Genomic DNA, 24,954 nt, shown 5'->3' on the forward strand with positions numbered 1-24,954 from the left:
TGTGTGATCGAGTCTAAATCATCAGCTGGGCAAGGATATGTAGAGTCTCTGTTGGACTCTGCACTGAATGTCCCATTTGCATGAAGCGCAGACTGAACTAAGCAAGCACCAAGTCTTTTTATTTCTGTATTCTTCCCACCAGCCTCATCAGATTTTTTGGCTGTTCTTCATCCATAGACCGATCTTATCTAGATGACCGGCATTACTAATAAATTGTATAACTTGAAGGAATAGAAGAATGATGTGTGGATATGGATGGCAGTGGAGTTTCAGTCTGTGTATCTCATCTGATGGCTAAATGTAAGTGCTGAAAGAGCAGGAAGAGGTTTGATTCTGGTGTGATCAGTAAGTGCATTTCCCAGTGGAGGGTGTGCATCCTTTTCACAGGGAGGAATCTCTCTCTAGAAGGGCTAGAACCATTTTGGTACATTCCCCTAAAGCCCTGCCACTTTTATGTCGGGCAAACACACAGCAAGTTCTCACTTTTCCTGCTGCTGGATAGTGCAGCAGCAGCACAGAAGATGATGATGAGTGCCTGTCTTCCCTCTTCTGACAACACATACTGCCGGAGTGATATTAGTGTATTTTCAATTCTATGTCTCAGCCTAATTCCAGACAGTGGCAGACCTAAAGTATAAGCTTTAGAGGAACTTGTGGCTGTGTTTGGCAAGATCATTTATGAGGTTTCTCAAGAAGGGAAATCTTGGTAGCGGTGAGCAACTGGGGAGGTCTCTGTGACTGGTCCATCTACCAAAACTGTCAGTAGAAGGGAAGGAAGGGCTTTTCTCTGAATGCTTAAATCACATGATTTAACTTCACTGATGGTATTGGAGTATCTAGCTGCCTTTGCCATTTTATCTAGTCACCACAGACAAATTATTCATCATATATTTTTACATCAGTAAGTGTTTGCTTGTGTGAGGTTTGCCTGTGGTAAACTGGTATTGCTGGACCGTGAGGTCATATTCTCCAAATATATGTGTTTTCATGTGTATTATCTAAAGGGTATGCTGACCACATTTCAATCTAAATTAATCTCATTTATGTTTGTTTTGAAAACATTAGCTATCCTGCCTTTCCTTCTTCCCAGTGGTTGATTTCCTATATTTATTCCTGTCGGCTGATGAATGTCTCTGTGCTGGTTGTTTTAATTGGCAGTTGGGTTCATTTAAGTTGATAGAAGACCTAACTCGGAAGGGGAGCATGTTATCAAAATGCACAGAGTAATCTTATTAGGTGAAAGCATTTTTGTTTAAATAGAAAATTATTAGACTGTATCTTCAGTATCTCTTCAAGAGTGGCTATAGCTGATTGCTGTTCCTGGAGGCTCATATGGTATTTCCTGAGTCATGTAACTGTAAACAGAGAGGCAAAGGAAATTGGTTTCCCCTAATTTTAAGTGGTGAACTGGTTCTTGCTTCCCATGATGAAATCGCTGTATTGTGGTGTTGTCAAATATCACTGGAATAAACAATATGATCTGGTGCACGTTGAGAAGTATATTAAATACCCCCCCTCCTTGTTGTTTTTTTTTTTTAATCCTCCCCCTAACTGAATCCACTCTGTTTTATTCCTGGCTGTGCCTGCAGCTGAAGTCATGTGGTAGGACATCTGCTTTACACCAACAGGACCATTTTACATAATTCATTATGTGCAACCACAATATCAGCTGCTAATCCAGGCTAATCCAGCACTTTCCTGAAGAGCTGCATTAACAAATCTTGCTTCAGTATTTTCAGCTCGGCCCTTAACGGCCAGCAGTCCACTGGATGGCATGTGGTGCACAGAGCTTGGAGGAGGTCAAGCCAGGCTGTGCAGAGCCACCAGTCTCCCCGTTCATCCCTGATGCTGGCAGCCCTCCAGGGCAAGGCTGCAGCAGAAAGCCGTGAGGTGCACTGCTGAACTTGCTCCTCAGCCCTCTGTCTGCAGAGGCTACAGCGACACAAATAGATGTAGTGCCTGGGAGAGCCAGCACTGAAAGCAAAGAGCTGATGTGCCAAGACAGGCAGGATTCCTAGTTTGCATCAGTGACCCTAAAACAAGTCCTGACGAGTGCATCTCTGGGGGAGCGCAGATGGTGCTGTGCAGTATATCCTTGCATCCCTGCCTGGCCAAATCCAATGCTGTTCCAGAGTTTCTATGTTTCCCCTAGCTGAGCAGGGTGTCACAGTAATTTCTGCAAATTGGAAAGCCTTAGTTTGGGGGTGTGTGTGTGAAGGTTGAGAGTGTTTTTGTTTGCTTTTTGGGTTTTTTTTTTATACCTGTGCTGTTAGGAGATTCCTCCTGGTATTTGGGGAAAGGGAGCTCTCTTAAATGGCAGTGAACACCTGAACATATGCTCCTCAAGTGGAGCTAGCAAGAGCTAAGAGCTCCAGCTGTATTCCCACAGAAATTGTTGAATTTCAGGCTGCTGCTTCAGAGCCGCTTCTTTCACAATTACAGGTCTTAGGACCTCTTGAAAATGACAGATTTGAAGCTGTTTCTTCTTAATTTACCTTTAAGTCCTTATTTCTGACTGAATTTTTCTTTTCATATTCTTTTCACCACCCTGCTTTCCTGGCAGAGGCTTTGTATATTTTGGCCTTGTCTGAAAAGAAAAATGGAGCTTATTACTTTTAATTTTTCTTTTGTTTTTGGCAAATACAGACATTTAGGTCTAATTTTCTCCTGACGCTGCTCTGATGGAGATGATGGCATAATCTTATGTCTCCAGAGTCAAGAGCACACAGCTCAGCATAAAGCTGTGCCACGGGTATGGACGTGCAGGAGCAATCACAACCCTATACTGTCTGCTGTCAGGAGCAACTCCAGGTCAATTTGGTGCATTTGTGAATAGGATTTGGCCCAGAGTTGCAGGGGATGTCCTGAAGGTGTCCCCTGTCCAGGCACCCAATTCCCTTGGAGCAAAACTGGATGGAATATCCCTACATGTTTTCTCAGTGTTGCTCTTAGCTATACTTACATCCATATGGTTGTGATGTGCTGTAGCATGTCAGGGTCAACATCAGAAACCCATTGACAGCCAAAGAGTGTGTGTTCTGTTTAGCACTTAATACGGCTTGTACAGCCATGCCGATTTTAGTGTGGCTGCTTGAGGCTGGGAGAAATGTTCTCTCCTCTTCTGAAGTGTTTGTTCAAAAAACAGCAACAACGAACAACCCCAACCACAAGCTGTGGAAGCATGACTTCATCATCTCAGTTTTCTCCATGCTGTGCTGGGCAGAAGAGCAGCTAAGGCATTTGCAGATGCAAAAATACATTTCTGGGACTTCTCCCTGTGGGAAACCATTGCTTCACAGAGGAATGATTTAAACAGCTGTAGTTTGTCTTGATGGCGTATTTTCTTTACTCTGAGCTGCAAAATAACCTTTTTGCCAAAGTTACTCTCAGCTGTGAAAATCAGATGCTGCAGTATATGCCTTTGCAGGTGTTGCATGTTCCTTGAAAAGAGACAAAGATGGTTGAAAAATGGAGAGATGCTTTGAAAAAAAAGTATTCTTTTCCAGCCCAAAAAAAATAATATTGAATTTAAAAGGAAAAAAAAAAAAAAAAGTGTAGTTCATCTAGAAACCAAGATACAATTTGAAGGGGAGAAAAAAACCCCAGCAACAGTATAGGAAATTCTGCTGCTTTGTTTCATGGAAGTTGCTGTCTGGGTCTTCTGTGTACTTTTTGGTTTTGGGGTTTTGTTGGGTTTTGTTTTGGAGATTAGTTTGGTGAGTTTGGAGGGATTTGGGTTAGATTTGTTGGTTTTGGGGTTTTTTTTATTCCTCACATCACCACCACTTTCCCACCCACCCACACCCTTTCTCCCCCCTCCCTGGGGATAATCTTACTTGTCCCACAGTACTTCATATTACTTATGATTGCACCAACACTGTGTTATATCCCGTCAGCACTGAAATTTAGCCCAGACAAGAACAAGAACCAGTGGTGTTACTTTGAAGTTTTGAAATCACTAGACTTTGGTTTAGGCTTGCCTTTGTTTTTTTAATAGAACAATGATGATTTTTTGTGGGGAAACACTTCTTATAAGAAAAAAAAAGGGCTAAAAAAACTTTATTTCTTTACTGTAAAAATAAATTTAATGTGGCTGGTCATTTAAGTAAGTAGAAAGAGATGCTATAAAAGGTATCACTCATAGGGGGGTGGGGAAATATCTGCAAGGATATTCTGTAAGAGATGGGTCAAAACCAAAGGTTATACCAGACCTAAGAGGTGTGGGGTTTTTGTGTTGTCTCTTAAGTGTTCAATTCAGACTGAAGTTCTGCCACCCATTCGTTAGTGAAAGGATAGACAGAGCTTGTTTAGAGCTGTCTGTTCCTCACCTTGCTTTCTGCCTTTTTTTCTTTTTTTTTTTTTTTTTTTTTTTTTTTGCCTTGCCTCAGTTGTTAACATTTTCTGTGTTTGTGTGACTCACTGGCAGAAGTCAGTGTCCTTGTGTATCATGGAACCATTTATTTGCATGCTTCCATCATATTTAATTCATGTAACTTCCATATGTTGATTTTTGGGTGCTTTGTGAATCACTAACTTCATAAAAAGCTGATCATATTGCAGTGTTGTACAATACACAAAGTGGATTCTTAATCCTAGAGAGTTTTTACAGGACAGTGACAGTTCAGAGTATTTTTATTTGAGAGATGCATGTGTTGTTTAGAGCATGCATCTATTTAGTTGGACCTGTGCCTTTTTTGTTTTTCAGATTAATTTTACTATTACCTGTGTCTCTTCATTGACTGAAGTCACATGTCCTAGTTAGTTTCTCTTTAAGTAAAATAGCATTGAGAAATCCAGTTTCAGACTTAATATTGAAACTAGCTAGTTTGCTGTGCTGCCTCAGGATTGAATACTTAACTAGCAGTCACTGTCTGAAGACTTGGGAAATAAAGGAGAACAAATGTTCTGCTTGGCATTTTGTCACTATTTCATAAAAACCATAAAATCTTTAGTCCTGTCACCTTCATCTTACACTTTATCTATATTCAAAAGATTTTCTGTATTTCAAAGGATTTGTGGAAATAACTTCGAATTTATGTTAAAATGTTTCCTATGCCTCATGGTATTCAGAGCTTCAGGAGTTTGTCTTAGGCAAGACCTATTGAACTAAGTATTTCCAGGAAGTACTGTACTGGAGCCAGCAAGAGGTAAAGTACACCTTAGAGATTTCCATGGTGGCTGCAACCCCACTCACCATTTCTTAGGGTTTCCTTAGTATTTTTTGGGGCTGGAGCTCTAAATGACTAATAACGTGATTAGTTGTTCTGGACAGTTAAATGAGGGATGAAAATCAAAGCTGGTACACAGTGATGTATATTTTTTATATGTGTTACTCCTTTAATAATGAGCTCAATTCTTAGCAGCCATTCTCACTTTTAAAACTGCAGAAACATGCTCTATGTGTTGGACCATAAATAGGAGGTGGATTTTGATTAGCGTGGGATGACTTGCATCATTGCAGAGTCTGTAGATAGCCATGAAAAAAAGGAACTGTGTTCACTCAGACTTCTGCACTGTCAACACATTTGCCAGCCAGACTCAACTAAGATGAACCTTTATTGGTAGAGATGACAAAGAAGATAGCACTGTGCCAGTTCAGTTTCTCCCTCAGACGTATGGATGCTGGCTTTGGAGCAAACTGCCTACCTACAGTTCCTTTTCTATAACTATACTTTTGCCTGTCTTGTCTGCTTAGGCTGTAAGCTTGTTAGGGCAGTGATGGGCTCTGTGTGCCTGTACCAAAGGGATGCTGACACCTCAGTAAGAGCCTGGAGGTGCTGCTGTGACACAAGTGCTGTTGGTGCAGAGAATTTGATGAGCAGCGAGAACATCCGGCTGGCACCTAACACCTAACAAGTCAGACCCTTTCCTGCAATAAACTGCTGCTGACTAAAGTTGAATTAAGGCTTTTTAGTTCTTCTGAATGCCTCTAAACAGAAATATTTTAAAGGGAATTATCAGTAAATATTTTGAGTAGTTACCAATAGGGTTTGGTCAAGTTTTCTCCCTCCCCCAGATTGCTTTTCTTGGTTTAACCTTCACTATTGAGCATAATCGGAACTATTCTGGATTAATTTCATAATAGAGTAATATGCAATCTGTAGGTTTCCAACTTAGTATCAGCTGAGCCCCTGATCTTACTCAAGTCTTTGCTCATTCATGTAAATGTCTGTTTCCAATGGCCTGTACGTTTCCAGTGGCCTGTACTATCAAGTCCTTACTGTCTGTACTCTTCTTGTGTCTTTAAATGAGGTCACTGCGGACCAGAACACAATTGCAGGGCTGTGGCTTGAGTTCCAGTTCCCACTGTGTCCTCACATCCACTGCAGCAGCTCTGCTTTGCAGCATGTGTTTTATTGTGTCTGTTTTCAGCTTTGATTTCTTGTCCTCTGCACCCTTCTCTGGCCTCAGCCCTTTCCCCTTCTCCAGCTGCCTGACTTACCAGTGCTTCTGGTGTACGTTTAGGGGTTTAAAACCTAATTATACTTTTGTTTAAAGGCACATAGGCTTTCTTTCTTTCTTTTTTTTTTTAATTTTTTTTCCACCTCATGGCCCAGCAAGAGTCAGTGAATATGGGTTGACTTCTGGGGGTAAAGCTGTAAGGATCGCACAAAAGAAGCAGCAGCTCATTAAATTTTATGTTTCTGGTTAGTTTCCCTTCGTATTCTAATTTAATCCAAGAAACAGAAATGTGAAGTGGACACTGAAAATATGTTTTAAGATAAGGGCTTGGGGCTGAATGTCAGAATTATAGCTGTTCTTTCTTTAAAATTAACTTTTCAGCATGTGTTTTCATGGAGTTCATAAATTAACTCTAGAGCCACATAGGCTTTTAGGGGTCCTGCAGAGCATCAAAAGTAGTTAATAAAATACAATCATCAGCTGGGTATATTATTGTTGATACAGTAAAGTCTGGGAGTAATGTACAGTAAAGTCAAGATAGGTAAGGTTTCTGAAATATATTTTGCTCACATTTGCATACTGTTGCTTTTGATACCCAAGAATACCCTTAGTGCAGTGGGATTTATGCATATTCATGCTTTGGAGGTCTAATCAACCCCCCATGAATGTGGAATAGAGTCATTTTGTTTCTTTTCATGAACTTTTGATCAGAATTTAGATGGAAAACGTACTGTGCTGTAAGTGGAACTTACAGCTGCTTGTATTTAAGTTAACACTTAGCAAATTAACTTAGGACTGCCTATAGCAAAGTTTACTAAACCATTCCTGATATAATATTTAATTTTGACTTTCTTATGCCAACTTGAGCTGTTACGGATTTTGGATTAAATATCCCAGCACTGGATAGTTATCCTGAGTGGGGTGAGGGAAATCTGCTTCCTCTATCTGCTTTTTAAAAGCTTCAGTAAAAAATAAAAATAAAAATAATAATAATAAAAAACCCACCAAAACTCCAAACCCAAAATCTTGGTAGTTTTAATGAATGAAATTTGTGGAAGAAGGGAAGGAGAGTTGTTGTGCCTGTATTAGAAAAGAATCTCCAGCTGTCTCATGGAGAAAGCACTACGAGACACTAGTACTGCAGACCAGAGATGCAACATTTTGCAGGCTGGAGGGTCTTTCAGTTATCACCTTCCTGTGAAATAGCTATCCAGTGCTTGTCTGTCTGTCCTCAGCTGTCCAAACATCTTTGTTTGCATCAACCTACAGAGACATTTTAGATCTGTTTGGCTAGCCTATCCAAAAAATTCCCCTGGCAACATGCATACTGCTTTCTGGGGCTTCAGGGCTGAGCAAGACTTTCTTGCAGGTGTCCTTCCAGGTGACACTGACGTGGTGCTCAGCTGTGGATTGGAAAGCAGAAGGCTGGCTGTTTCTTAAATGCTTCTCCTGCTGAGGATGAGGAGAGAGCCTGACTGAAAGCCCAGGGGTGAAAAACGTGCAGGTGGAGGGTTGTGAAGCAAGTGAAATGAGGGACAGGACTGAAGGCATGCTAACTCAGCCCAAGAAAAATGGGAAGGGAACAAACAAATTGGGTAGGTGGTGGGGAATGTAGGAGGGAATGTGGAGAGCTGAGAGAAGCTGGGAAGAAGGGGATAGGGGTGCAGGGTGGACTGGAGTAGGAGCTGTGTGGAGGGAGCTGTACTTTTCTAGATGGTGGGGAAGACTGCTCAAGGCTGGGACTCATCCATGAAAGACCGTCCACAGCATTGTGTTTAACCGAGGCAGTAACTGAGCCCTGATACCCTAGTTGTTAGTTTTCACTTTCAGCAAGCAGCTGTGAAGCCTACCAGGCAAATGAGCCCCCTGCCACCTCTTACCCACTGCCTGACCACATTGTTTTCCCCATTACATGTAGTTTTTGCATGGGTAGCGGTGATCTCAGAATAAATGCCAAATGTGGGACCATGCTGATTCCCACACGTGATTTATTTTCATTTCCTTCACTGCCATCTTCTGTGGGTTTTGGGGTGATTTTTTTTGTCACTTGATTGTTCAGTTTTTGCATTTGGTCATGGTTTGGGGTTTTTTTCGGGGCAGGGGTGGTGGTGTTTGTTAATTGCAAAACAACATTCAAAACCACTTGGTATTTTACAACACATAATCCCTCTGAATGCTATTACAGAGAGGATCCAACATTATGTGGCAAGTGCTTTGCAAAATAAATCAGCTAGAACATGCCCCCCTCACCCCCACCAAACCAGTCCAATGCCCTAACTTCTCAGTAGGGTTTATCTCCCATGTCTGCATTTCTTGTAGTTATTTGCAGGTTTAAAAATACTTTATGTTCTGCTCACTTGCAAACAGTCCTCATCTCTCTCTAGAAAGGCAACAAAATGGCTCAGAAGACAGCAGTCAAATCCTGCACACCTACGCCCACAGGCACACACAGCAGCAGTGCATATACTTAAGCTGTCTCTAACACACATAATTTTCCTTATTACTAAGTACTCTTCCCTTTTCAATGCCTCTAAAATAAAAGATTTATATGTGCATATATACACACAGGAGAAGAAATAGGAAAAAAGTGCAGGAATTGATTTGTCTGCCTCTGGGTCCCTCAAATAAGTCTTCAGTGATCTCTCCAGATTCAGGTCCATATCCAAATTTTGTGGAGGTTATCAGTCACTAGTGTGGTACACAGAATATTTTAGAGAATAATTATCTTATTTCTAGACTTGAAAGTATCTGTAAAAAGTGTGTCATGTGGCACAGACATCTCTCTAAGGGAGTGCTTTGCAGTTTGCCATGTAAACTGGCATACTTAATTTGCTTCAGAAATGAAGGTTGCTTTGTTATTTAACCCATGTAAGCTAACAAAATTCACATTTCTTAAAAAAAAAATAAACCAGCCAACAGCTCATCAGAGGTTTTTTGAGTTATCATTTTCTGTTATATACAGTAATACCACCAAGTCTTCAAGGAATATTAATCAATTATTGTTGACTCTGTACCTTTACATCAGGTCGATCTGCTTTTCCTAAGATGTGCTCTATCATACTACAAGGTGCTGTTTATTTCCATAGTTTCTTTTCTTGTATTTGTGTCAATCTGGAAAGCTGTGACATTTCTTTTGAGTTTAGAAGCTGTGTGTTTATGCTAAGGTTGGGAATCATTAACATCCTAAAAGTGTAAAGGTTTCTTTGAGGTAAGCCACCCTGATTTTTACTTAGCTTTTCCAGTTTTCTTAGTTTCTTACTGGTGAAATCAGGCCAGGTATTTAATGAAGGTGAATTTTTTTATATTTATTATTTTGTGCAAGAGATATTACACTACTTCTAAATTTTGTTCTGTTGAGAAATAACATTCGAATATCCTTCCTTGGGATTATTTTGATATTTCCATTTCGAGCACAGACTAGGAAAGGAGAATGCATGACATGAAAGAAATCATTAGTTGTGGATTTGTAGAACTCAACAGAAGTTTGTCTTTTAGTTGGACTTCATTTTTTAAGCAAAATTCAGAATAATCTAGCTAGGTAGTTCATTCAGCTATGGCACTTGAGAATATGAAAAAAACATTTCCCTATGACCACCTCAAAACAACACCAATGTGAGGATCTTGCTATGTTACAAACTTGGTGAAATTGCATTGAAAGTCAAGAAATAAGTGCTATTTCATGAAGCTTTGAGCACTGTCTTTTTTTTTTTTATCTCAAACTTGGATTTCCAGATGGCACTGGTACAGAGACAAAAGAAATTACTGATTGGAAAATATGATGTGGTCAAAAGGAAATTTCTTATCAGGAGAAGAAGGCTTTGCCTTCAGAAAAACCTAGATATTTTTTTGTTTCCACAGTCAATGTGACCATTTTATCTTGTAGGAGTTGTAATTCCAGCTCCTTGCTGTGTCCCCTTCCTTCTAGTGAGCCTTGCCTCTCAAGCAGGTAACTGTGCTTGTTCAGCCTCAGGGAAAGCCTGCAGCATATCATGGGATAAAACAGTAGACCAGAGGGGGAAAGGGGAAAAAAAAGGAAATCATAGAATCATTTGGGTTGGGAAAGACCTTCAAGATCATCCAGTCCAACCATTAAGCCAGCACTGCCATGTCCACCACTAAACCATGTCCCTAAGCACCACATCTGCACATCTTTAAGATACCTCCAGAGATAACTCTTTCAGTGAAGAATTTTTTCCTAATATCCAATCTAAACCTCCCCTGGTGCAACTTGAGGCCGTTTCCTCTTGTCCTATCACCTGTTACTTGGGAGAAGAGACCAACCCCCACCTTATTAAAACCTCATTTCGGGTAGTTGTAGAAAGCAATAAGGTCTCTCTTGAGCCTTCTTTTCTCCAAGCTAAAATGCCACTTTTAAGGCAATGTTCTGTTCAAAATGTGCCTTTCCTCTCCCCCCCCGCCCGACTCTGTTGTATCAGAGGCTGCATCAGGGATTTGGTTTGCACGAAACTTGAACAGAAATGGATTGTTTTAAAAAGAAAATGCATGAGATCAAGCCTTTCTTTGAATTATTTCAAGAATAATTAATCCTTCAAAAGTCAATTTCCAAAAACATCAGAGAAATGCAATATATTAAACTTATTTACTTGAGTAATTTTCAGCCAGCTCCTAAGAGACCCTGCATACAGTGGAGGAGGATGCAAAGACAAATGCAATGAAACATTTCAATATTTCTATCCTTTAAACTTTCCATTTGGCAAAAAGTTCCAATAATTTGGGTTTTGATCTTTGTTCAAGACAAAAACAGATGTCAAAACATATTGACTTCCTTCACAGCAAGAGCTTATATTTTTTCATCATCTTTAATGGTTTTTGGAAGTATGATCTTCTTCAGATAGGGTGCATTCTTGTCAAACAGATGAATGCTTCCATTAATATCTTCATTATTTGTTTATGTATTTCTTGCCCTTCTCAAATATCCTTGTATATGTTTGGTCCCATACTGGTGCATTTTCCAGTACAATTATTGCACTCCTTCAGTAGGCTTTGACACTGCAGAATGATAGTGCTGTCACAAATACTACAATCCCTGAATGAACAGGTTTGGAAATGGTCAGCAGATTAGAAATGTTTGCTTCAAGTTTACTCTTTGGTTTGAAGTAGAGGGGCAAAATATTTGCATAAATGAATTTTTAATAGATACTAAAAATAAAAAGCTGCTAAGGAAAACGTAACTTGTCTACATTATCATGCGATTTTAATTATGCAAGCATTTATGTTCTTTGTGCATTTTGACTTAGAGCCATGTGAGACACATGAGTGAACTGTCACTCATGCAGAGTTAATTATAATTTGTCCATACAGTGGAAAAAAACCCTGGGAAAATATGATAACACTTTTCATTGGCAGTAAAGACTAGTTGTTGTTAGTCACTTGAGAAAATTATTCTTAGCAGATCATACAAACTCTGTAGCTCAAAGTGTGCCCTGAAAAGAGGTGTACTAGCACGTGGCTAGATCCCCTACAGCAATAGATTTTATTGACTAAGGAACTGTATCCTTTTGTACTGTAAGATTTATTTTATTTTTTCTTTCCCTTGAATAAGAGAATATAATTTGATTCAGCGTTTGGCAATCTAAGCCAGGTTATTGAAAATAATATTCACTTGGAATGTACTGAGCATAAAATGCTATTTTTAGAGTAGTTACTTTTATACAGTACTGCAAACAGAAATGTTTTAGTTTCTTATGTGTGATACAGAACTAGTGTGTAAGGAGTCTTCAGGCTTTGCACTTCTCCTTTTCCCAGGTTAGAGGCAAATAACTAGTTGTCACTGACACATAGGGCACAAATGGATAAAGCAAGCATGGATTCTGAGATCTAGAATTTTTAATAATTTTTAAACTAGCTACAAAATGTCAATCACTTCACAAACTGACAGGAGACATAAGGAATTTCATATTACATGCTGTAAATGATATTTATCTCACAGTTTATCTAGAGTTCATTCATTTAGGTTTTTTTATTATTTTTTAATTAAGTCAGCTACTAAACATCTCAGCGATTTGGTGTGCATAGCTCTAGGTAAGCAACAGAGAACTGTACTGATAACAAACCACATGGGGATAGCGACTAGTAAGAGAGAGCCTTATAAAAATTACATTTCTTTGCACCATTTCATATGGTAGTCGTTTCCTCCAAAAGATAGTCTTCAAAAGCAGCAGACAAACCCAATATATTACACTTATTTCTTTTTGTCTTTGACATATTTTCAGCCAAGCTTTTATTTTGCTGGCAATGGCTAAATGGTGAGTGCCAAATCCCTCTTTTTTTCATAATTAAAAAAAATTATCATGATTAATAACTATATATATATATATCAACAAGAAAAAAGTGGCACAACTGCGAACTTGCTGGTATAACATATTCCCAAAAGAGTCCGAATACTGAGCATGCTTTTGTTGTCATTGTTGGTGTGCTACTGCCATGGGAAAATTCTTGTTTAAGTAGGAGTCTAAAAGTCTATTTATTCCTCATGCATAAATGCATAAATCACATCACTTTTTAGTGCAATGCTTGTTATAGTAATATAATTCCACATTGTCTAATTATGAAATCATAACAACAGATAATGGCTATGAAGAACTGAAGACAGCAGGTTCAAGTGCTTAAACATCATGATACCCAAAGACAGGAGCATGGCAGTAGCTCTGTGGAATGTCACAGTTTTACAAGAACAATACTGTATATTTAAAGGTTAACAGCACGTTTAGCATTCCAACAGTGTTGTCATTCAGCAAACATGATTAAAAAAAAAAAAAGAGAGGAGAGGGAAAAAAGGAAAGGAACCCAAAACAGAAACAAGGAAAGAAAAAATCCCAAAAATCATCATAGTGAGCTATAGCCATCAAATCAGCACTATGTACAACCTTTGGAAAGAAAGATATCTAGAAAAAAATAATTACAAGTATCATTTTTGGAGAGCTGACGAACTACACAGGACAACATTTACAATGGGGCTGATATGTGCATGTGTGCAAACCTAGTAGATAAATACCATGATAAAAGCATGAAGGTACTGCCCTGTCGGACAGTGATAAAAGGAAATGCACTTTGCTGCATTTAACCACTGCCCAGCATCTTTGTTGCACGCTGGTTGGCTTCATCAATCCTGGTTTTGTTGGAATCAGCCTAGGGAAACACAAAGGAAAAAAACAGATGAATACAGGGCAGAAAGAGAACACCTACAGTGCTTTATGGACAATTCTCTAGTTTTGGCTAGGTCAGGGAAAAGAAGCAGCTTGAAAGTTCCGGAGAGCTGTTTTTTGTACTGGCATTAGGGACCCAAAAGGAAATTGCACCTCTGCTGGTTTTGTGACACTTCAGGTAGCCTTTGAGCAGAGCTTTTATGTTTGTATTCAGCTTCACTGAACTCTCGTAAATGCTGTGCCAGATCTGTAGCTGGTGCTATTGATAGTGCTAGCAGTATTGGTGGTAGTGGATGGCAGGATAAGAACGGATGAGGTACGTGTGGATTTCACTGGTGAAAAGCTTCAGTGCTCTGTCAGATTCAGTGGATCTGGGCGTGTTCTAATTTAGATCATGAGGCATGCAGTCAAAATTAAATAGACTTTTGAGAATTGCTGAAGCAGCAAAGCTAGATGATCTGATGTAGGGAATGCTGGCAAAGATAAATTTATTGCAAAATACATCAGTCTGGATTTCTTTGCTCTGCACATGAAAGGAAGGGAATAAGGTAGGAGTGATGCCATTATTCCTTTCTCTCAACAAAGTTCAACGGTGTAGTTGGAAGGGAAGAGTAACCTCTCTTATTGGGCAGCAGCATAAACAGGAATTAAGAAAAAGCAGGGTTTCTACTGTTATTTGAATCAACCAAAATGGAATTTAGTCCAGCATAGGCTCAACTGTTAACTTCACTGTCTTCCATGGGGTAACACTTGCTGTGAATATAAAATTCCATTAATAAAACACCACCACTTGGGAGGTTTAGGAGCTCTCTTTGGGTGGGAAAAAACTTTGACCATGGGTTTCTGTAGCTCTGCAGAAGTTAGTTTTGGAGACTAAAGATGCTGACAAAGAACTGACAAAGCTCCATTCAAGCCCGTGTTGCTATGCCAACTTATGCTAGCAGAGGGACTAGATAGAAAATGGTTTCAATTTCTAAAGTCAGACCTGTGGGAAAGGTGAGAGATGTGTTACTGCTTTAAAAGCATGAACTCAAATAGTAAACTCTTTTCAGTGGTTGATGTCTCTGTTTTGTTATTTTGTTAGCTTCGATGATTGTTCCCACATCTCTGGGGTGTATCCAAATTGTACAGATTTATTTTAAATCTCCAATTTGCAAAGACAGAATGGTGAAGTGACTTTCCCACATACATTTAAAAATCTTTTAAAATTTGTTTTACTGATGTGCAATAAATCATTCTTAAATATCTTGGGCTTTTCTCCATAATTGTTTTGGCAAATGCTATGTAGACATGTATTTTTAGTACAGTAGCATGTGCCAGATCCTCAACAAGCGTGGATCAGTATAACCACTCATTATAAGCCATACGTCTTTATTTTAGCTATAAGTTTGACTTTGTCTACCACATTATGGTTTCATGTGCTTTTACCTAATGAAGACTACCTAAAAGATAAGATCATGGTTTTGGAAGAAGTTACATTTGCCATGAAATACACGAATATTCATTGAATATTGATGAAACATTATGTTCCTAAATAGAAATACTAAGGTCTAATGATGGTGGATGACATTGCATCAAAGTCAAGGGGAGTCTTTGTGCAGATCTTCCCACTTAGATCAAGACAGAACACTTTGAACTACTTTCTTCCCAGCCTCCTATTTATGGCTCATTTTGGGGCCAGGGTCTTCTGGTGGTGATGTCCGGACCATGTAACCCACTCATCCCATCATTATTTTACTTTTTGTTCCTTTCTCTCTGATCTGAGGGAAGGATACAGGCTTTTATTCATTGCTGTCCTGATTACTATGCCTAGATCAGCTTACACCTCTGCACTGTAGAATTGCTCCAGTTTAACATATATGCTTTAGAAGCACTTTGGTTACCTTTGTGATGCACCCCCTCTTTCACAAAGTGTGCCAGCCAAGGGTCATTCTAATGACCATAATGGAGCAAAAGTACAGTGCTCCAGCTGGTCAGGAAAAGTAAGCAACTCCAGCAATGCTGTATGCCCACCGCCAGCTAGGGACAATGGTCTGTTGGCATATTTCATTGTAAAATGGATGTGCATGCATTTGTGGTTTCAGTACTATCTGGCTAACCATCATTTCTGTCTTTTATAGACGGTTTTTCTAATATATTGAGTTTTTTTCTAGTATCTCATTACTATGTGCCCTTACTCTGAGAAATTTGGCAGATTTTCACCAAGACTGAAGACTGTCTTTTATGCTGCTTTCATGATGATTCCTCTGACTACACTGCAAGTCCATCTTTCAGGAATGTGTCACTGTTCCTTAGCCAGGAGCTTTGCCTGACAAGGCCTTCCTGTGAGGCTGGATTTAATGAATCACATTAGCTTGCGATGTTGTTTTTCCATTGCTGTATGAAATGCCTAACTCCATAAGAGGACTGCATAGATGTGGAAGGCCAGTCCCTCAGTTAGCCAGCTACTCTCCACATGCACTGCCTAGAGATTTGGCCCACGTGCCTCAAAACCCAGAGTTTGCAAGCCTGAACAGATAGGAGGACAGTGACTTGTTAGGCTTGCTGTAGTCTGTGATAGTATCCTGCAGGCACAGGTAGGACACAGCTCATTTCCATCCACATCCACAGTGTCTGCTGCCACTGTGTTATGTCATCTGTAGGGTGACTGGTAACATGTAATAGTGCATGTCCTCATACTTTCTCTGAGAAAATAGTGCATGTCCTAGACTTCTTATTTACAAGTAGTTATGATGTAGGCTGTATAATCTCCCAGTCCCTTCTCACGATGTAGATAGATATGCTGCTTTCTAGTGCCTTTCATATAAATAACAGCAGTAACCCCCACCCACCCCACTCCTATTTTTCCCAGAAATATGAAATGCTGCAGAATGGCATCACAGTAATATTGTGCATTTTTCAATACAGTCAAACTAACAGATGCAGCTTTATAAACCAAAACTTTTGACAGATGCAGAGCCATGTGTTCTGCTGTGTTATGTAACTGTCTGTCTGTCAGAGATGAACTTCCCACCTTGAAGACAATGTATACTCTGCTCAGTTCTCTCTGTAATCAAACTCCAATAAGGAAAGCTATCTGAGTGAGTCCCTCAGTGCAGTATTTTCTTTATTTTTTTCACTAGGCTCTGATGTAGTTAATTGACGTGAAAAATAGGCGTGGGCATCGTGCTTGTGTGAGAAGGCTTGCACGTGTAAGAAGGCTCAAGAGTACAAGCTCTACCACTTAAGGTCAGAATTAACTCTAAGTAGCACATGTAAGTCCTTGGGTTAGATCCTCAGGTTGTGTAAATCTCAGCGGAAGTCGAGTGTTGTATTGATTTTACACCAGATGAAGATCTAGCCTCTTATGTCACTTCAGCCTGGCTGTGCCTGTGCCTGGAGCTCTGCCAGTACAAATGCAGATGGCTTGCAGATCTTGGGATCTGAGGATGGCAGTGAGTTCCCAGCCAGGTTTGAAGGATGCTGCTGTCTGCTTGAGAAATCTGCAATGCAGGTCTGGCACTGGAATGGTGCTCTCTTGCCTTTTTAAATGGTGGTTTTGTAGTACTGCTGAGTTTTTGTATTTCACAGGGGCCATGTAGAGCCTAGGATTTTATATAGATATATATGCACATATCTCTCTTTCTCTCTCTGTCCCCCACCTCCCATTCTCCGCACACACACACACACACCCCCCCCCAAGATTGCTGGCAGATCTCTGTCCTAATGTGATTATAAGCAGGCAGTATGACAAGACTGGCTGAACTGTTACCATATGGCAAAGTCTTGCTTAATAAATCCCCATCCTCTTTTGGGGACTGGTCCTCCAAACAGGTGATCCAATTCTGAATTGCTTATGGAGTTTCCAAGGGAAGGGAAAGTCCAGGAAAGTTTAAAACTTGCCAGGAAGTGTGGGGGTGTTCAGACCCAGGCCCCACAGTTCTGCCTAGCTCAGGGCACTTCTCCTTTCACAAAGCTGTTGCAGAAGGAGCCTCAATTCATGCTAAGAGGTCCCTTTGCCAGCTGTTATCTGGCAAGCACAACATTGTGGTTTCACTGGAGGTTACTGAAGATCCACAGCAGAGAGCTCTGCTTTGGCCCAAGGATTTAGAGGGAGAAGAGAGAAGAGCTCTAGCAGCTATTTCTGTCCCTTGTCCTTCTCCAAACTGAAGACAAACAGCAGCGTGCACAGCCTGTGCCTGCAGAAGAGGAAAAACAGCCCCTTTTTGGTCCTCTTAGAAATGTCAGTTCTTACCTTCTCCATGATCCTGTCAATCTGGCGGTTCTGTGTGTCGATCTCGTTGCCCATGTCCAGGGCCATGTGACGTAAGTTGCCAATGATGCCACTGACCTGCTCGAGGTTCTCATCCATTTCATTTTCCCGGGCATCATTTGTTACCCTGGGAGCAAAAAACCAGTTCTTTTAAGCAGACACAAAGGAGGTTCCCCCTGAAAATCTGATTCACCCAAAACCTCCTCTGCATCCTCCTTCACTTGTCATCTGAGGAGCATGCTGCTGTGCTCGGCTTAGAAGAAAAGGGATTAATAAGTAGCTAGCCTGAAAAACATAGACTTAATTTTTTGATTTGGGGCTTAATTGTCTAGGTTCATCACCACTTCATTTGTACTGCTCATGTCTGCTTCTCCTAGAAGTGTTGCTGTCTGAGCTTGTCTGTACCACATAGTACACCTCTCTGCTAGTGATGGTCCTTCTCAAACAAAGACTGAAAGGGTGCTCCTTTGGGACCTGTGTGTGGTTAGAGTGTGTGGGAAGTGCTGGACGGTGGTGGAATTGGAGCTATACCAGCTCCCCTCCTTGAACTACACATAGCTATGGATACTGTCCAGTCCTCGTACATTTGGGGCTCACTGAAATATTGGGGAAGAGCTGCTTCAGCTGTAAAAATCCTGACTTAACATCCTACTTAATTAAATGTATTTCTGGTAAATGACAGAAGCAGCTTCTCTCAGATTTACTGGCTTTAGTAAAGAACCTTTGTCTCTCATTCTTAGCACTGTCTTTTTCAGTTGTTTGGTTTTTAGTAGAAAAAAATTGTGCTTAGGCCAAGGCCTAGTTCAACTCTTCAGTGACTAGAGAGGCATGTGATGACTGACACTGGGAAAGGCAAGGTCCATGGGTTCCACTCGGAAGATCGCTACTTGAGCTTTATGCGATTTGTGTTTCTGTAGGTGCCAAAAGAGTGCTACAGGCTATTTGCAGAATGATTATGGTGTAGCATAACTTCCTTTGCTGCTATTCTGTTATCGTGCCCCAGCCTTCATGTTGGTGGGGCTGCCATCCAGAAAGAAAGGAAAAAAGTGAATGGCAGACCCAGCAAACTTAAATGGCAACTCCATCCCACGCTCCAGATTGCATGACAGCATTGTTTCTATCACACTGATTTCCCTTTATCACAGCAGCCAAAAAAATAAGTGGATAATAGTTTTGGGAAAGATAATTACTTATTAATCTGGTGTCCTTAATCTTCAGAGATCAAAGCTTTGCCTACTGGTATGCCTTTATCCATTCAGCTGATAGCATTGTCATCTAAATACATGCTCTATAAGCACTGTAATCAGTATGTACTTATTGCAGGATCCCTATGTATTGCTGAAAGTTTGCAGTTTGGTTGTCATTAATATAGCTGTGTGATTCAAACTGGCTTTCATCTGAGTGCGCAGGGGTTGCCACTAAAGCATCAGTGTTTCTCTGTAATTGTGGCTTTACAGCAGCTAGGGAATGGGGCGTCATTTCTCACTTAGTGAGGTTTTTTTGATAGTCACAAGCAGGGAAGTGGTGCACCTCTAGTTAAAAGTGTGCTTCAAGTTCTGCAATTGGCTCAGTGCTTTGGCAAGGAGCCTGAGGCTTTTTTTCTTTTTGAAAAGAAAGGAAGGGGTGCTGGATGCTTTGGTACATCTTCTAGCAAGGATGGATAATGAGCACTACATATCTTGAGACATAATAACAATAAACTAGTATTTATCTGACAATTAATTTCTGAAGTATTTGACAACTGTCATTAATAAGGCCCATAATAATGCCCCCAGGAAAAGTGCAGGCAGTTGGAGTGCAGAAGACAGTGCTTACTGGCAGTGACAGTCTGCAACCTCACATTGCTGCTGTGAAGTAAATAAACGGATACTATTTCTATTTTATTATTGCCCAAATCTGGTCAGTCTCAAGGAGGAAGGTTTAGGGCAAGGTTTTCAAGCATCTTCTCGTTCTCAGAGCTAAGACCCTTTCTTCCAGGATTTCCAGCCACGTAACCATCCTTTGCAGTAGCTCAGGGAAGCACCCACAGGGCCCGGGAAGTCAGTGGATGCGGTAAGCCTTTAGTGCCTGTCTTAATCACTGACAACCTGAATCTGAGCACAAACCACTTGGTGAAAAACACTGGCTCCACTGCATTACTCAGCACCACCGAAGGAGTTAATGAGCGTCACAGAACTCATGACCATATGGAAGAAATCTAAATATATCAGTGACCAGGAGAAAGAGAGAAAACAGTAGATAAAAGGCTCACCTGCGGATAAAGCCACCACTGATGGCCATCTGCTCCCGTTCATCTACAACACGTGCAGGCTGGCTGGCTACAACACCGTCCTGATTATTGCCCCAGGCTTTTTTGTAAGCATCACTTGATTTAAGCCTATGCAAAAAAGATGATGAGTAACAGAGCATCAAGTGGACAAGGACAAACACGAAACTTTACTTCTCCAAGCTAAAAGCTGAATCAAGCAAATGAGTTTTCAGATAAGAGGGTCATTGATTGTATACCGATATATCATAACCCTGGATAAAAGGAGGGGTTTGGTTTTTTGTTTTTTTACTTTACTGCCACAACAACTGTGATGGTCAGAGGGTTTGTCTCCAATAGGATGAATTGCAGTTGTCAAGTCTACAACACCGCACACAGGTTTTTGGATGTTGACTTAGTTTCCAGAAAGAAGATTAAAAAAAAATATAATAAAATAAAAAGGAAAAAGAAAAAAGAAGAGAAGAAATACAGATAAGTAGAAAACATTGTTTCATTTCAGTGACACATACATTTTGACATCAAACACAGAGAACGTACTGGCAGACAAACATAAAAACAGAACTGCCAAGTATAGTGTGTACATCACATCACAGCAACACACCCTCCTAGAGAAAAATGGATTTGGCTAGATTTTAACATTTTACCATGCAGAAGATTGGGCTCCTGTTGATATTATTTTAACATGTATGTGGCATAACAGGCATTTAAAGCCACTACCCTTTCCCAAGGTGATTTGGGATGATTTTATCATAAAATTCATAGGGTTCATTAGATTTTTCAAATAATATATCGGTACTTGAAAATAGTAATCATACATCGACAGTTGATGTACAAACCTTTGTCCACAGAGACAAAAAGTAAAATAGGCAGAAGTGAAATGAGTGCAGGAGAAAAGAAAAGATACGAGCAATCTAGCATCAGAAAGGGAAATTTTTCTACATTTTTCTTCATGCACCAGCTACAGGCATGAATAAGAAGTGAAGCATTCTCACTAAGCACAGTTGCCCCAATAGTTCATCATACTCTTAATGCATCAGCGGTAACAGCCTTCACAATAAGCAAGACACAGGCAAAAATGGATCATCACTTCCTTCAGGAGTTTTAAACCACAGGACTTTAAAATAGCCTAGCAACTTGTTATAGTTGTTGGTTATGACAGTTACATTAGCTTTCAGAGAGCCATTTTTGACTGAGCTGCCATGGATAGAAAATTAAAATCCAGGCATACCTTCAGTGGCAGATTAGCATGTGCAACATATTTAGGGTTGCTGTCATTTGGGTTGTCAGATGAAATGGAACACTTTAATAGGAGAGTGTGAATGTTTGGGGTCTGTAGGTGTAAGTTCTTGATTTTATTCTGGAAATGGAGCAGTTTCCAACAAACCTGTTGGGAACTGCAAATCTCCATGGTTTCCCTGTTCTTTGGTCAGCTCCAGTCAGTCGTATAAACAGCCCTGTGGCTTGGATTTATGGGGATAAACTGAATGTGCTTCTGGAGGATTTGGGAATGGACACAACAAACCCATAATCCTCTGGTGTTATGTTCTCTCCATGCCCTTCGAAGCAGCTCAGCTTCTGTTGAGCCTGAAGATGTGTTGTATGCTCCAATATACAATTAAAATGTAGGTGAAAAGAGGATCTTTCTTACTTATCTATTTTGTTGCTTATTTCTTTTAAACTTTTTGAAGACTTAAAAAGATGATGGTTGGCTTGTTTGTTCTTAGTTCTCTGAAACTATACATCAGCTTTGGCATTTCTAAAAATGAGTGGAAGTAATTCTCATTGCACATACATTTACAGGTTTCTGTCTGTTCTTTAGGCCTGTGCAACTTTGAGAGAGTCAGTCTCTGTTTTTGAGGTGAATGACTTTACACACCCAGAACTTGATGTCCATTTTTTTGTGGACTTCCCATTAAAGTCAACAGATGGAGTCTGGGTCTCCTCATGGTCAATAGCAATTGTCCTTATGAATGCAGTCTGGTCAAAGTCTCATCCCATGGGCATTTTCAATCTCCTAAGAATGTAGGATCAAGCCTTACATTTTGGTAAGGCTTACAGAGTTCTATTTGCTCTGTAAATCGAAGTATAGTTATGTGTGAAATGGTCAATCTTTTTTTCAATATATGCCATTAATCTACCACCAGCCAGAAGAGCATTAGGGGATCACGGTGATACTGATGCCCAGAACTGTATGGATTTCTCTCCTTTCTTGAGTCCTGGCATAGTGATTCAAGGAACAGTCTCAAAAAGCATTGCTCATTCATTCTCTGTTACTGAACACACTGACTGATTAGCAGTGCTGGTTTATGAAATCTGGCTGCAGACTGCAAAGGTCAAAATACTGCTTCAAAGCAGGAAAGAGACACCTCTAAAAATTAATGTCCCCCACATCAAATGCATGCAGTATCTTTCTGTTCTTGCATCTATTGATTTCATGATACTGCAATCACAGTGAAGTGGTAAATGTTTTAAGGCTACATGTCAGGTGCTAGCCCCATACATGCCACAGGTCTGGCTGTCAGTTCTGAGCAGCCTTTCCTACAGTACGGAATATTAAAGCTGCTCTAAAAAATGACAATTCCTGCAAAATACATTGGAATCTTTTGTATTTTGAGGGTGAACTTTTGATGTAGGCATTATGCCAGATTTCTCCAGGAAAAGCAAGCCAGAACAGTGTTCCTTTTTACCCTGCAACAGCTTCTGGAGTGTGAGAGATGTGAAGTTTCTGCTGCATGCTCTTGTGCCTGCAGCTTTTCTGCACTGGGTTCTCTGGTGCAGGACAGCAGGGCTAAAGCCTGTAGCACAGCTGATATCAGTTGCAGGTAGTCCCACTGACTAAGGCTCTGTGTGTGTGTGTAGCTCTTTCTGTTCCTCCTTGCCTCTCTCCCATTGTGCATACCAAGGCAATAGTACTCATATTCTAGGCAAAATGTTTACCCCAGCAAAGTATTTGTGGCTTGGTACAGGAGCAAAATTAATTTTATTTTTTTTTTAATCTAAGGTTGTATCTGTATTGTGTCCCAAGGGAATTAACTTCAAAATAAATGGTGACTGATAAGGCAGAAACCCAGTCCTACTGTGTTGATTTTTGACAAAAGATCCACTGAGCTCCATGACAGCTGTCTTCCCTTTGGTCTTGATAATCATGGTAGGGTCAGGCCCTGGCAGTGAACTAAATATCTGTGCCACTCACTAAGGGAGCACAATACTACCGAACAACTGCACTCTGCTTTGTTTCCTGCCCAATCTCTGGCCAACCATTTATGAATGTTTTCACTGTAGCCTGGTTGCATGCCTACTCACTGTGTGCTGGATTTGCTATTCCTCAAGGACTTCTGGTTGGTCCACTTTGTCCCCAATTTCCTACACCCACATAACCGCACATCACATTTTCATTTGGCATTTAAAACAAGCTTTGCATTACTGGGAGGACAATTTCGCTCAAGTCTGATGGCATGCAAGCAAATTCGATGCATTTCAACATTTCTGTTTAGTGTACGTGCTACCCAAATGAGAGAAATTTGGCATGTTCAGGATTTCTCAAATTTGTTGCCTATGGCAGGATGAAAACCATTTCAAGTTGTGTTCCAATTGTGAAACATCATGTCTCTTCCAAGAGCTCATCAAGGGCTATTTCAGTTGAACAATGAAAAAACATGCGATTTTCATCCAAAATTTTGAGTAATGTTTATTACGTCCTCTTCTGAATTTTTTCAGCTGTTTTTTTGGTTTTGTTTTGTTTTTTTTTTCTCATTAAACTTGTATGTAAATATATGTTTCAAAATTTAGGCTCTCCAGGAATAAGGTAGCCCCAGTGTTTTTGTTTGCTGGAAAATGGAACCACTCAGTACACTTTGTGTAAAATGTTGAAACTTTTACCATTAAAAGGTGTCAACAGTGAAGCTTTCACTGCAGTATGCCTGATTTTAATGCAACTACAGTAATTCCCAGTCAGTTGTCTATGCTATGAGATGAATGCATTTGAACCAGAATCGTTCTTTCTGCATGCCACATGCTCATCCTGTCCATGTGCCTAGCAAGGATGAGCTTCACAAGGCCTTTGGGATCAGCCTTAAGTGCTCAAAGAGATGAGGCAGGCAGCACCTACTTGTTACATGGACAGACACAAAGACCACAGAATTTTCCTAGGTCCGTCAAATTCTTTTCTGCTTCTTTCATGTCCTTATTGATTTGGTCCATTCCCTCTTCGATGCGTTCCAGTTGTTCTGATTAAACACAAGTATTTTATCCCCACAGAATGAAGCAGATGGAAAAGGACAAAGAAAAAAAAGACAAAAACTTCAGACATTCACTGTGACAAAAAAAACTGGACACCACATAGCAGAGCCGGTACCCAGTACCTACTTGTTACAAGGACATATGAAAAGGCCACAGCATTTCCCTAAATCTTTTAAATTTTTCTCGGCCTCCTTCATGTCTTGGTTGATATGGTTCATGCCTTCTTCAACACGATCGAGTTGTTCTGGTCAGGACAAAGGGATGACAGTGTGGAATGAATTGTATTTTTGTTTGTTTGCTTTTGTCTTCAACAGAACATGAAAAATGACCATGTAGAACTGAATTAATAATGACATTACAATGCATTAATCTGAGGTGATGCATTGCTGAAAGGATGTATGCTGCAATGGATGCCAAAGATGTTTTTTTACTAATATGGGAAGAGCAAAACAAAGGAGGAGTTTGTTTGAAATATATTAATTAAAACAAGATGTAATGATGTAGAAAGGAAGGGTTATAAAGTTCAAGGTCCAGAAACATAATACAATACATCCACTTACTAAGACACCAATGACATCCAAGAGAAAGAAAGATAGTGTTATTATTTTGCATTTATGTATGTTAATACA

The 24,954-nt window shown here is 40.1% G+C and overlaps 1 protein-coding gene across 2 annotated transcripts in view; it reads right to left on the reverse strand.

Moving 5' to 3' along the window:
• Positions 1–12,231: 12,231 nt before the first annotated feature.
• Positions 12,232–24,954, reverse strand: part of SNAP25 (synaptosome associated protein 25) — a 66,267-nt gene continuing 53,544 nt past the window's right edge. Inside the window, exons 5-8 of one of the 2 annotated variants that reach the window (XM_056357554.1) lie at positions 24,452–24,569; positions 20,072–20,197; positions 17,803–17,947; positions 12,232–13,551 (exon numbers count right to left, since the gene is read on the reverse strand). In XM_056357554.1, coding sequence (XP_056213529.1) covers positions 13,483–13,551; positions 17,803–17,947; positions 20,072–20,197; positions 24,452–24,569 — 458 coding nt within the window. In that variant the 3' untranslated portion in view covers positions 12,232–13,482. Of the gene's footprint in view, positions 13,552–17,802; positions 17,948–20,071; positions 20,198–24,194; positions 24,313–24,451; positions 24,570–24,954 lie in introns of both variants that reach the window. The other variant, XM_056357553.1, reaches the window with a different exon arrangement.

This window comes from Falco biarmicus, chromosome 12 (genome assembly GCF_023638135.1).
Source record: "Falco biarmicus isolate bFalBia1 chromosome 12, bFalBia1.pri, whole genome shotgun sequence".
NCBI classification, from domain to species: domain Eukaryota; kingdom Metazoa; phylum Chordata; class Aves; order Falconiformes; family Falconidae; genus Falco; species Falco biarmicus.